Source organism: Pipistrellus hanaki (genome assembly GCF_964339955.1).
Source record: "Pipistrellus hanaki genome assembly, chromosome: 2".
NCBI lineage: Eukaryota > Metazoa > Chordata > Mammalia > Chiroptera > Vespertilionidae > Pipistrellus > Pipistrellus hanaki.
Genome location: NC_140504.1, coordinates 27,335,823 through 27,349,601, shown reverse-complemented (window position 1 = coordinate 27,349,601; position 13,779 = coordinate 27,335,823). Strand labels below are relative to the sequence as shown.

Sequence of the window (13,779 nt, the reverse complement as noted above, 5' to 3'; positions counted from 1 at the left end):
AATATCTTTTTCTCAGGTTGTGTGGATATTTATTTGCTCATCATTTTTTTGCTTTAATATATGTTTTAATACATACACATCAGAATTCTTAAGATCTACCTTGGGGAGTATAAGAAAGATAAAAATGACATTTAGTTTATTTTTTCTAACAAAGCTTTAGTATACTATATTGTATTATAGTTTTTTTTTTTTTTTTATCACAGTGTTTTCATTTAAGGTTGGTATACATTTCTTATGCTTTAGCCATGAAATAACCACTCAGCATAATAGCCCAGAACTGAAATACATCAATATGGACCAACAAAAAAATGTTTAAATATGGCAGCCTTAATTGGAATCTAGGAAATAAATCTTTGAGAATAATAATTTATTCACTAGAGCTGTTGTCTCAGCAAAGTATTTCATCTTAGTTTCCAAAGAGCTGCTAGTCATTACTAAATATATTTAAATTCTAAGCAAAAAAATATTTCTTTTTCACTTTCATTCTGGCCCCATATACTATAAAAGACTCAACAGTTAAGAACTCTATCTGCATTTTAAAAAAAAGATCAGATAGGTGAGTGTGCTTGTGTAGTTAATTAATGAAAAGGGGAGTGGGTGATGGCTCACTGGGGAAATGTTTGTATCAAGGTATCTATTATGAGGGATCCCGTGCTGGAATAACGGGATGCTAATTCTGAACGCTCACAGTGCCGTCCGACAAAGACATCGAGATTTGTAGGAAATCAGCCCTCCAGCAGTCCTGGCAAGCCAGACTGACCCCGGCAAATGAAAATAATCAAAAGTAATTAGAAGCGTGCTGGACTGCTCCTCGGAGAGCCGAGCAGGAGAGTAAACATGCCTGAATCCTCGAGCCACTGCAAAGGCCCATGTCTGAGCTGTTAGGTGCCCTGACCTTGTCCACATAAAGATGTGATTTATGAAGTGCAGGGCACAGCAGCAGGGCTTCTGTCTTCTCCTGGAGACCAAATTACGGAGGTGGAGATTAACATGCTTTCAGTCGGCCAGTTTCCAGACCAAGGGAAATTTTTTATTTACATTTTTTTTTTTTTACCTTTAATTTCCTCTTTTCTTTTTTAAACAGTTCCAACACTCCCCTCCCCCCCAATTAAAAAAAAGAAAAAAGACAGAATCCATCAAGAAAGACCAGGAATATCTCTTCTGAACAGTGGTGATGTGTAGATTGGTGACTATTGAGTCCCATTTATGTCTGTAAACGCTTATTATTCTGGACCCTTTTTGCTGGGTGCACCTATCCAGCATCACTGAATTCACCTCCCAGTTCAGGGAGCCAAGCCTGTGAAATACTCCCCCGATTAAAACATATAAATTAAAGTGAAACAAACTAACAGCTTTGATGCCATGGCTTTCTGACCTACTTTCTTTTGCCTAAACATTATGTTTCATTATGGGGCTGATTCCTGGGAGAAGGAATTGTTGGTGGCCAAGAACTGGAGGGAAAGAAAGTGGAGAGGCACACCGGAGCTGGCTGTATTGGGAGCAGTATTTATGTGGGGGTCTTTTGGAGTCTTGCAGACATAATTATAATTTTTTTTTTTCTTATCTGAGAGTAGGCAAGATTTTACAAAGTCCGATTCTGACGTGGCAAAGGAAGCATTGATTTTCTTTTTAAAGACACGTCGATATCTATACATGAAGCTAATTTAATTAGCAAGCAGGTATTGTTCAGCCAACTGTCACTTTCTCAGACTATTTCATGCTTCCTGACATGAACTATGTGAAACAGGCTTTAACAGAATCTCCACGAATTTAAAAAACAAAACAAACTGCACTTGAGAAATGTAAAAATGCATTTGTATGTTCTCAAAAAGGAAAAAAAAAATGACACCAAAAAACAAATAAAACCCCACACACAAATAAACAGACAAACAAACAAACAAAAGCCACAGCATTAAAACAAAAACGTCAGGCTTGGAGTTCAGTGCATGTGTGTAGCCACTTCAAGGAACCCAAAGCTGCAGAATTAAGAGAACTCTACTTAGGCTGAGGTTATAAAGTGCTTTCCTCTATAAACTAAAAACATAATGTCAGGGTGAATGGGAACATACTTTATTAACTTTATGGTATTGAGAACTGCCAGCAAGTTGTCTTGTTTTTAAATATTGTCCTCTGCAGAGTGTTACGGGGCTGTTTGTCCACAGGAAGCCTATTAAAAGTGGACAGTGCAGTCATTTCATCTGGCTTTGGCTGGACTGCTTTTCTTTCCTTTAATGATGTGCTGGAATGTACCATGCCCATAGGGTCTCCATTAGCAGAACTTTTACTTCTGGGACAACCATGAAGTTTAAGGCTTAAAAGAGGCATCAGCTTACAGTCTTGTGGGAATCACTTGAATACTGGAGCACTAACTTCTTACTGCTCTAACTAATATATTGACTTATTTTAAATAAACAGTTACACAAGGAAGGCAGAGCCAGTGGCCTTATTGGAAATCTTTGAGCCTTTTAAAGATTCTGCAATTCGCCCAGATGGGGGGGGGGGAGGAGGAAGGAAGGGGCCTGAGGAGGGTTTATGCCCTTTTCAAACCGGGAAGAAAACACATTAACCTCTCCCACCCCAGCCCTGCCATGAGCCAAAGGGGGATCTTTACAGCTCCCAGAAAATCTATCAGCTCACACTCAGACCTCATATTTTCCAATTCCCTTTTCCTGGTAAACAATTAACAGAACAGGGGCCGAAAAAAAACAACCGTTCCTTCTGGAAAAAAAAAAATGTTTTTAAAATATGATTCTCTTGTTAAACACTGCTGATGAATCACTCTATTTTCTGCCTTCCCCAGAGCTATCCATTTGTTGTAGTATGTTCTCCCCTTAATATTTAGATCATCTGTCTTGATACATGTTTGCAAATTAAAGCTGGTTTGAGATTATAGTAAAACCATTATTTTTAATAGCCCATTTCAAGGGCAGCGCTAAAAAAAAACCAAAAACCGGCAGAACACGCATGTTACTGATTACTGGCTGAGCAGACAGCGGCTTTTGCAGATTAATTTGTAACTGGGAACTACTGTAAACAGATTTCACCAGAAATCCCAAGGAATAAAGGGAATTGGTGGTGGTATTTGGCTGCTAGTATTTATTGTTTTTAGAACTCTCCTGATGGAAAGCCAGCTCACCGGGGAGAAAAACAAGCCCCCTGCAAAAAAAAAAAAAAATACCTTTTCCTCCAGCCCTGTCTCCTCTTCTGTTTTACTTCCCATCTTAGGGGTAGGTCAGAGTCTCCTCCGAAAGGGTTAAGTATTTAAATAGCAATAGGCTCCTTCGTTGAGAAATAAAGCCCATCCAGCTACTTTGGGATCTCAGGACCCTGTTTTTAAACCTCAAGTTGCCTCGTGCAAAAAAAGTGGCTTGAGTCTTGCCTTTGCGTTAAGTTACTATTATATGATCAAAGGGCAGAGGGGCTGGGTTAGGGGAGAGAGATGAGAGAGATGAGAGAGATGAGAGAGATGAGAGAGATGAGAGAGAGAGAGAGAGAGAGAGAGAGAGAGAGAGAGAGAGAGAGAGAGAGAGAGAGAGAGAGAGAAGAGAGAAGAGAGAAGGAGATTGCCCATTCTTTCTGATTATTTTAATGTTTCTCAAAGATACTCACCAGAGAACAAGACTGATGATTATATTAATAAAACAATGATGCCTCCTCCCTCACACCATCTCTCTAGATAATATCCCCAAAAATCTCAGAGAGGAAATGTTAAATCTTTTGGCTCTATGTGGGGAAGAGAATTTCATATTCGCTCAGGCCCGTGCCTGCAGGTCTGGATTTCCTGGTGCACTTCATCTGGCTGGGAAGGCGCGGGATCCTGGGCCAGGCGAGGGCAAAGCCCGGCTAGCCGCGCCCGGCGGGCGGCAATGGGTTCACGGGCCGAACGGGTTCACCTGGGTGGCTGAGGCCGCGGGCGCCGCGCCTTAATTCGGGGCGCAACGCCATCTAGCGGCCGCGTGACGCGGCCGCAGGTACCCAAGACCTTAGAAGTCGCTCCGCCTCCCCCACCAGAACCCAATATAAGGGGGAAGAAAAAAAAAAAAACAACTCCAAGGCCCTTTCCACGAAATCCCAATTTAGCCAGGACCTGCCTCCGATCCCACACGACCTTTTGTTCGCCCACCGACGTTTCCTTCTTTGCAGAGCAGCTTGCTAAAGGGCGAGGCGGTGGGGGGCGGCGGGGCTGGGCAGGAGGATTGGGGCGCTGGGCTCTCAGGCCCCCTGATCAGGCCGCACTGTCTGAAGCAATCGGTTCCCCCAGATTACTTGTATTTAATACACAATGCATCATAAAACAAATCCCTCATCCTGACAGGGAGAAAATAGAACAGCTCATAGCTCGAGCAGGTCCAATTTATGGCTAAATTAAAAAAGAGAGAGAGAGAGAGAGAGAGAAAAGGAAAGAAAAAAAAAAAGAAAGAAAGAAAGCAAAGGAGGCTGTGACAATGGGCAAGTTGAGGAAGGGGCAGGAAATCAATGGCAGCGAACCGGGGTCTCTTCAAGGTTCCCAAGCGCCGGACTCCATGGGAATATCTGACCGGGTTTTGGGTTATTTACAAAGGATTTTTCCTGTCTCACCTACCGCTGCTGTGCGATTTTCCCCTCAAACAATGGCCATTATCTGAAACAACAGTTCAATGTCACAGATAACAGGCCACTGAAACGAATTAGTCACCACCTCTTGTCATTTTCTCTTCCCCACATTTCCCCCTCCCCCTTTTGTTACTATTTTTGTTTTTTAAATGATCATTTTTGGAGAAATAATGGGTCTCCTAGCTCTGCATGCCTGTTTGCACTTGGAGGAGCAAACAAGAAGGGGACCTGTCCCCATCTGCAGACGAAGTTGAACGTCTGCGCTCCCTCCATCCCCTCTCCCTCCAGCCCTCCCCCGCCAGCCTCCCTCCACTCCTTCACTTTGCTGAACTTTCCATTGTGGAGCCCAGAAGTTGGATTTTGTTCATTTGTTTTTATGAATGGAGATTTGTGATTTTTTTTTTCTTTTAAAAAAGTGTTATTATTTCCACTTAACCGAGGGGTTTTACTCAATGTTCCTTGGTTGGCTACAATAAATCCACAGACCCTTTTACGTCGCCCCACATTCCCTATATTATTTCTTCCAATGTCCTTTCTGAAATGAGTTGATCAAAATGGACCATCTATATTTATAAAAGTTATGAATCGCCGTAGTGTACTGATCACCAGAGGCAGCATTTGTAATGTTAAAAGTTTAAAAAGAATGAGCTGTCAGGTTTCTTAATTTCATGTTTTCGGCATTCATCGGGTTTTAATTAGTGCATCAAAGAATGTGGCAAAAAAATTCGCCAAACAATCGTCAGTCTTTCTAAGGCAGCGATAGTATTTGGGTAGATGATATGCAAATAGTATTTCCGATTTTTAAATTACAATATATATATATATATATATATATATATATATATATATATATATATATAAAATTTGAAAAAGGAACCTGCTCTTCTGCCGCCCAAACTATAATAACGGAGGAAATAAATGAGTACGAATGTCCATGATAACGCAAGATGTTTAGAACATTGAAATGTGGATGCCAACTTCTCACTCTCTAGGCTGCTGTTTTCTGAGGATTTCTAAACTAAGGATGCTTAGCCTGAGCCAGGGTCCCTTTACCCAAAACCTCCTCTTTGCCCTTCCAGCGCCCCACCCCCATCCTGGGGACACACACCCTCAGGCACACCCCCCCCCCAGCCTCAAACACTTCTCCACCCCACCACCCCCCACCCCAAACACACACACACACACACACACACACACACACACACACACACGCCTTACACTTGTGCTTTGGGGTGGTGGTGGGGCATTGAAACAGAGGCTATTTCCCTGGGGAAAGAAACCCTGCCCGGCCAGCAGCAGATCTCCCCCATTGGTTGTTTACCCAGAGACCTCTACACGTTTCAAGGGAATGGTGCATCCCTAATCAGCCCGTCCCTGCGGGGACTTGGGTCTGGGCGACCTTTGAGTGACCTCTCCCGCCAGAGGGAGGCTGCTGTCACTTTAAAAATTTACTGAAAGAGGAGCCCGTCTGGCTTCCGATCCCTCCGGGCGGCGGGAGATAGCTCCCTTTCTCCCTCGCCCCGGCTTCTTTCTGGATGGCCGCGCAGATCCCCTTTAAAGAGACAGTGCCCGGCGCGGGGCCCCGGCGGCGGCGGGCGGCTCTGGGCGCCGCGGGAGGGGACGCTCCCGCGCGGGTCTAGGACCTGGGCCGGCGCTGCTGCTGCTGCTGCTGCTGCTGGAGGGACCTGCAAGGGGCTCAGCTGCCCGCGCCTCCCCAGGCCTCCCACCTTCTCAAACCCTCCTCCTCCTCCTCCTCCTCCTCCTCCTCCTCCTCCTCCTCCTCCTCCTCCTCCTCCTGCCTGTCCCCCCCCCCCCCGCACCCCCCTTTGGGACGGGAGAGCAGGGGAAGAAGTTTTAGTGGGTCTCAGATAACTTTCATTACACACCGCGCTGATAAGAGCGGGAGAAAGTGAGAAAAGAGGGAGGTGATGCGAACCGGGAGGAATCGCTCTCCGCTCTTGTAGGAAGAAGTGTCGGGGGGAGAGGAGGAGGAGGAGGAGGGGGTGGGGTGGGGGGTGAAAGCCCAGACACCCCAAACCCGGGTCACCCAGACGGAGAGGAGAACTGCTTTTCTGATTTTTTTTTTTTGAAACACACACTGTTGGCGGACAATAAATCTGAAAACGCGTGGCCCCGGCGAGCAGATCCCAGAGGCGGACAAAGTTATCAGAAACCCCATTCGGACACCGAGACGCGAGGCTTTTTTTTTTTTTTTTTTTTTTTTTTTTTTTTTTTTTTTTTTTTTTTTTTTTTTCCCTCTCTCTCTCTCTCTTTTTTTTTTCTTTTCTCAAATGTGGCTCGGGATCGTTTGAAAGGATTGTGTCCTGCAGGACAGCTGGGGGCTGCTGGCGATTTGATTTTTGTCTGTGTTTTTTTTTTTTTCATTCTTCTGCGATCTCCTTGTCTTGCTGAGGTTGAGGCCATAGAAACCATAAGGTAAGAGATTAAAAAAAAAACAGAAAGGGTCTTGGCGCTGTGCATAGTTTGCAACTTCGGACAGTGTCCTGCCTGGGCACCCCTTCTCCCTCCGGGGCGCCCCCCGCCCCTGCCCCCAGCCTCCCTCCCCTCCTCGCCCCGCAGCCTCGGGGCGCCCAGCCGCTCCCCTGCGCCCGGAGCCGTGGCCTCGGGCCGGGTGGCCCGGCCTTCGGTGGGTCTCGCTGCCGGCCGGCTGCCGGCCTGCCTCTCCCCGCGATCTTCTCCTCCTGCCTCCCCTCCCTCCCTCCTCCCTCCTTCCCTCCCTCCTCCCTCCCTCCGGGGTGTCTGTCCGCCGGTCTCTGGGACGCACCAGGTGGGGTTGCCAAAATCCGAATTCCTGGCAGCGGCCGCGCGACTTTGGAGCGGCGCTCGGGCCGGTCCCACCTTTGCCAAGTGAACAGCTCGGCTGTCCAACCGCGTGTGCTGCTCTGCTCCGAGAGAAAGTCACATTCGGACCCTTTGGCTAGGTTGTGGGGTGTGTGTTTTTTTTCTTTTTTTTTTTCCCTTCCCTCTTTTCCTCCCCTTTTTTTGCTGTTGGGTTTTTTTGTGTGTGTTTTTTTTTTAAAGGGCCTTTCTCTAAAGTTCACCTAGAGAGAATTCTTTTTTTTTTCCCTTTGCCTTTCTTCTTCTTCTTCTTCTCCTTCCTCTTCTTCTTCTTCTTCTTCTTCTTCTTCTTCTTCTTCTTCTTCTTCTTCTTCTTCTTCTTCTTCTTCTTCTTCTTCTTCTTCTTCTTCTTCTTCTTCTTCAAGCTATCTCTGGAACTTGAAAGCTTTGCAAAAACACAGGAGTATATGTGAGGTGCAATGACGGGAGATGTGCTGGGGCTTTATTTGATTCGGGATTTCCAATGAAGACATTGAGGGGGAGACAAATGCAGCTCTGTTAGCAAATCAAAAGTAAATAATTCGCCCAGGGGATGGGGATATACGTGTCTGGGGCGAAAGTTAAACTTTTGTCCTGGGGCAAGACTAGAGAGAGTAAGGAAGTTAATAGGTTGGTGAAATATTTGAATAATCATGGTAACATACATATATGTGTATATATATATATATATATATATATATATATATATATATATACCATTCTTTGGAAATGAACCTGTTTTTAAATTAATTTCGCTGTTGACAGTGCAATGGCAATAATGTTAACACGGAATACAATTACACCCAGGGTTTTTATGTGTAGTGTATGCAACCCCTAAACTCCCTGCCCCCCAGCAAAAGGGAATACTCGAAAGCTAAGGGGACAGATGATTCTTGACTCTGAAATTAGCAAGTTTTCCACTTCTTTCTGCAAATATGAAATGGATCTGGTGTTGCATTTCACTGACTTCACCCTATTTCCTTTATTAAATATTTCTCTAGTGTGTCAGTAGAGCTGCCTCTCTCTCTCTCTCTCTCTCTCTCTCTCTCTCTCTCTCTCTTTCTCTCTCTCTCTCTTTGCTAGTCAAAAAAACAAACAACAAAAGATCTAGAAACCAAACCAACCAGCCAACAAACAAAACAACAATCCCAACTTCTTACTATTTTAGGATGTGGATTGCTATTGTTAGTGATGGTCCTTCTAGGGTCTGAGGAGGGGGCATCTCAAGTTGCCATTTGAGTTACTACTCAGCATGGAGAGTTGAAAAAAGAACAAAGTTTGTAATGTGATAATAAGAAATTGTTAAAATTCTGTCCTCACTAGAGAGCGTATTTAATGTAGACTTGTTGTTGTTTTTAGTGCGAAGACGTGTCCTTGGAAAAGAAGTGTGTGTGTGTGTGTGTGTGTGTGTGTGTATGTGTGTAGCAATTATTGTCCCTATCTTCTGTCCTAATTTTTCTTTTTTAAATCGTGGGACTACTTATTGCCCTTTAATTGCCTCCTGGCCAAAGGCTTATTCCCAGTGCCTCTTGACCAGAGCCCTCAGAGCACTGGGCTTCTTCTTGAAGTTTGTGGTGAGTTAATGACTTGAATCTGCAACTGGGTGATTACCTGAATTCTATGCAAAATCGCTTTTCTTCTGTATACCCAGGGGTTTAGTGTTAACTTGTGTGTAGGTATAGACACAGCAGAGCTCTGTGGGGCTTATTGGATGCATTAATTTTTGCTGTTGTTGCTCTAGCCTGTATTGTTTAGTCTTTGATAGCAAACTTCCTGAAGTTTGCATGAACTGATTGACATTAGCATTACCAGCCTTTCTAGTTATTCACGGTCAGGTCAACCACTCTGCAGCTTTTAATGTTGTTGACGTTTAAAACATTGTTGCTGCTGCTGAATCAGAATAGTTTCATTTAAGGACAACAAAACCTTAAAAATGGACATTTCCCCTTTCAGTGTGTGTTTAATGGGTGTCTTCGGTCATTAATATTTAGGCTAGGCTGGATGTAAGAATCTCATGAAAAACAACAATACGCAATCATTTATAATGATGACAATTTACTACAATATTCTTATTTTTTTACTTGTCCACAAGCCAGTTTTATTATTTTGCTTACTAAACGTAAAATGAAAATATGCATTGGCATGTGTTAACTAAAACATTAAGTTGCCACATTTTTCATGAATGTGTACCAATCATTTGCTTTCATTTGGTTTTCTTTAGTTGGGACAGAAGCATCTAGGAGACAAATCCTATTATCTTCTTCAGGTCAGGGCTTGATTTCATGGTAGTGAAATGAACACTGAAAATGAACATAATATTTAAATGAAAGTTTTTAAATTGAATTAATTTACAGTGCAAAACTGTGAAGGTATACATTTACACAGAAACACTATCTTAACCTAAAATAGTGACTGTTTAGTTTAGAAATAGTATATTAGTATACATTGCTCAGTATTTTTTTTGTAAAAATCACATTGGGTAAAATTAAGTCAATAGCACTTATTCATGCATAACAAGGAAATAAACATCTTTAAAAACAATTAAATTTTTTTGTAATAATTCACAATTGCTTTGCTCCTTTAAAAAACAGTACTTTGCCACTTATAAGATAACATTCTTCCTTTATTTATGTTAATGCTGAGTTTTTTCTTTTAAAGATTCAAAAGAGGAAGCTATATTGAATAAAATGTTTTCAGGCAGATAACCCTTCTAATGAATGAACTGATGTAGAAACTGATTGTTCTCCTCTTCTTCCTTCTAGATCTTAGACGAGTTTTGCAATGTGAAGTTCTGCATAGATGCGAGCGAACCAGATGTAGGAAGCTGGCTCAAGTTCATCAGGTTCGCTGGCTGTTATGATCAGCACAACCTCGTTGCATGCCAGATAAATGACCAGGTATGTTGTAAAGATTTTCTTGTCTTTCTTTGAGAACACTAAAGTATCAGTGAAGCCTGAAGAATAAAAATAACAGTGAGCTGCAGTAGACCCTTGTGGCCTGTTTGTTGATATGGTGAAAGGTACTGCACAAATATAAGTAAGATGCAGAATAAGGTCACTTTCAGGACTTTTCTTTCACTACTACTTTTTTTGGGGGGTAGTTCATTCACTTTGTATCAGTGAACTTCATAAATGTTCTTGTTTTCGGGGTGGGATTGAAGGATTGGAAAACTGAGGACTAATTGTGGCTGGCTATTCTTTACCTTTTATTCTTTACCATCATAGCAGGGAGACATTCATAGAAAGTATTGAGCTAATCAAGAACACTGAATTTATGCAGAAATTGCAAGTGATATACTTGGAATATTGTGTAGATTTTATTAGAAATAGTAGATAGATTTATCTGTATGCTCTATATGTGAAGTTATCTGATTATGCATTTTATATTGACTTGCCTAATTATAAGTGAGATTAACCAAAATACTATATATATATTTTTTTGCACATATGAAAAGTTTAAAAATATCTCTGCTGGAAATTGTTTTATGGAGGGCTATGCAATGAGCTTAACTTTAATAATAATAACTATGAAATAAGATCATGAAAATATCATGAAACATATTTTGCACTCTATAAAGTTAGGTTATGAATGTTGTAACTGAGTATGACAGTACCTAAAACAACAGAAAGTTCAGCCTGTTAATTTTTGTTTTATAAACATCGTTGAGTTAGAATTTAATTATGTTATCATTATTTATAACTTTAACCCAATGGTTACCTAAATCAAATTTTGTTTCAAAGACCATATTAAAATGGTTGCTTGGCAAATCTCCTATGGAAATCACCACCAAGAAAAAGAAAAGTTTAAATTAGATGTTTTCAATTGAAAGCTGTTAAGTAATGCTAGCGTCATATAGTCTAAGACTCTGTTTCAATCATCATTATGAGATTATTCTTTGGCATTTTACCAACTATCAGATAATTTTTACTGACTAAACTGTATAAGAGGTAGTAAATTGTAAAATTAGGTTTAAATGGGAATCGTTTAAAAATCTTCAACATATATAAAAAATACTAAACCAATCAATTGTTTTTTTTTTCCCTTTGCCGTAAGAAAACAGGAGGCATTATTGACAAAGGAAAACATTATTAAATTAGCTATTGATTGTGAGCAGAAAATATCCCAAGTCCGTCATATGAGTTATTGTCACATCAACAGCAAACATTTTTTTGAGTACCCACTATTTGTAGATGTGGGAAATACATAGGCTTTGTAAACGAGTGTGTGCTGTGTTTCCTTAAAAAAAGGAACTGAAGGAACTCAAAAAGAAGCTGTAAGATGAAATGATAGAATTATATCACAATAATGCCTTGTTATCCACATTTACTGACAATAGGGCTATTTCCTTAGACAGATAAAACTTTTGCAGGATCAATGAAAAGGTGATTGAAGATTCGAACTTGTGCCCCATTCATTTTTTTTTCATTTATTATTTATGTGTCTAATATTTTACAATAAATATTTCCTTGTCATTGGGAATTTTGATTACATGAACTGAGGAAACCATTTGCTGTTTCTAACCTTAATTAGATTGCTTTTTAGAGTAGGTATTTATAATTTTAACATTGTCTCTTTTGAGGTGCACATTGTAAAATGCATTGCTTTCAAAAGAAAATATGTAGGTTTCATACTTTAATGAACAGCATGTTTACTTTTTTTTTTTTAACTGAAGAACCAGAGAAAATGGTTAATCAGGGGAAACCTAAAAGGCTAATATTAAACACATACCTATTATTTCTGTAGTTACTCATTTTAAACGTATGTGTTATGCTGGCAGATATCTAAGGTGGTAACAAAGTGCACATCAGATAACATAATTGTGAAATTGACATTACATGGTCAAGCAAATTCACCCAGAGAAAACAGGAGAAAAGGCAGAGGTAAAAGTCAGATTTGTGTGATAGGCATAGAAGCATACCATCACACTTAGCTCAGTGGACAAGACAAAAGAGAACAGATACCCAAACAGTGTGCGCATATTTTATAAACCTATCCTTCTTATAAGCATGTATGCATATTTCTAAAGGCCAATTAAGACGAGCAATTCCAGACAGCTTTGAAATGTGAACGTTAGACTAGGTACAGTGGTAATAGAGCTGACTGAAGAGATTCCTTAGGTCTGTTTTTTTGCTCTCTTCCATGAGGAATAGGAGCTGCCAACTGGTGAATAAGCACAACTCATCATGGACACCCTGCTGTGTGAGATATTAGTTACTATCCAGATATAAAGAGAGACCCTGGGTCAGGGGGAATTACCAAGCATGAACAGCACCAACTCACCTGTACAACATGAAAGCACATGAAGCTAGAAATTGTAAACACTGTTCCTCTTTGCTCTGACTCTTAGGTAGAGCTCAAATGCATAAGATGAATGTGAGTAACATGACAGGTATAAGTCCTGGACTATAAACAAGAAGAATTTCAATGACTCTTTCAACTGCAGTCTAACCACTATAGTGATCAAGGTATCTATAAGAGACAAGGAAAGATGACCCTGACCAAAATGAGATAACGTAAATTAGAGTTTACTTTGCAAAGATGTGGATTTCTAACAATACTTGATCAATGTTAGTGATCAAGTTTAATCAGTTTGAATGTTTTATCATCATGTGAAGGAGTTCTGCAAAAAAGAATAAATGTGCTTGCTAATATAATAGTACAGTTTTATAAAAGTGTGACAGGTAGGATATGTATACTGGATAACACCCATATTTGATTTGTCAGGGGTGGGTGTGGTGAAGAAGAGACTTAGAAACAACATGGATTTTAATTTTCAAGTAAAGTTGGTAAAAGATGTAATCTGTTTTGTATCATAAAAACAAAGGCCATTCAATTAACATTTTTCTAATACCTCTCTATGAGATTTTATTAGAGGGAATTTTTTTCTGAGTTCAAATTTTCCAATAGATTTCTGTGAATTCTTTTATTTTACTATTTATTTTTCAAACCAGAGTTATCTTTGTGGAAGTTGTTTCAAAATTACTGCAGCGATGTTTTTAGAGATCCGAGTTATGAAAACACGAGCGTTAACTGCTAAACCATAATTTTAAAGTAGCTTCAGCTTCTAATTGATATCTGTATTCCCACCTGAAAATATGGTATTGACTATAGTAATTTGTCTTTGTAACAGAGGGCCACACCAAAGATACCAGTAAATTAAGACCATAATCACACTCAAGTCGTAAACGTGTAGATGAATTAAACACACTTAAGGGCCTTTATTCCTGAAGTCCTAATGATTTTCTCCCCTCTTATTCCTTAAAGTTTCTGTATAGTGCTACATCGCTATGCTGCTTGTCACACAGAATCTAGTTAGAACATTTTACTGAAACAGACAGTGCTTCAATA

General features: G+C 40.7%; 1 protein-coding gene across 20 annotated transcripts in view; it reads left to right on the top strand.

Moving 5' to 3' along the window:
* Positions 1–13,779, top strand: part of MECOM (MDS1 and EVI1 complex locus) — a 643,214-nt gene that overhangs the window by 569,209 nt on the left and 60,226 nt on the right. For 15 of the 20 annotated variants that reach the window (XM_084874096.1, XM_084874098.1, XM_084874094.1 and 12 more), the window contains one exon: positions 10,194–10,328. In XM_084874096.1, coding sequence (XP_084730222.1) covers positions 10,194–10,328 — 135 coding nt within the window. Of the gene's footprint in view, positions 1–6,470; positions 7,030–7,196; positions 7,544–10,193; positions 10,329–13,779 lie in introns of those variants that run through there. The other 5 variants (XM_084874104.1, XM_084874105.1, XM_084874090.1 and 2 more) reach the window with 3 other exon arrangements.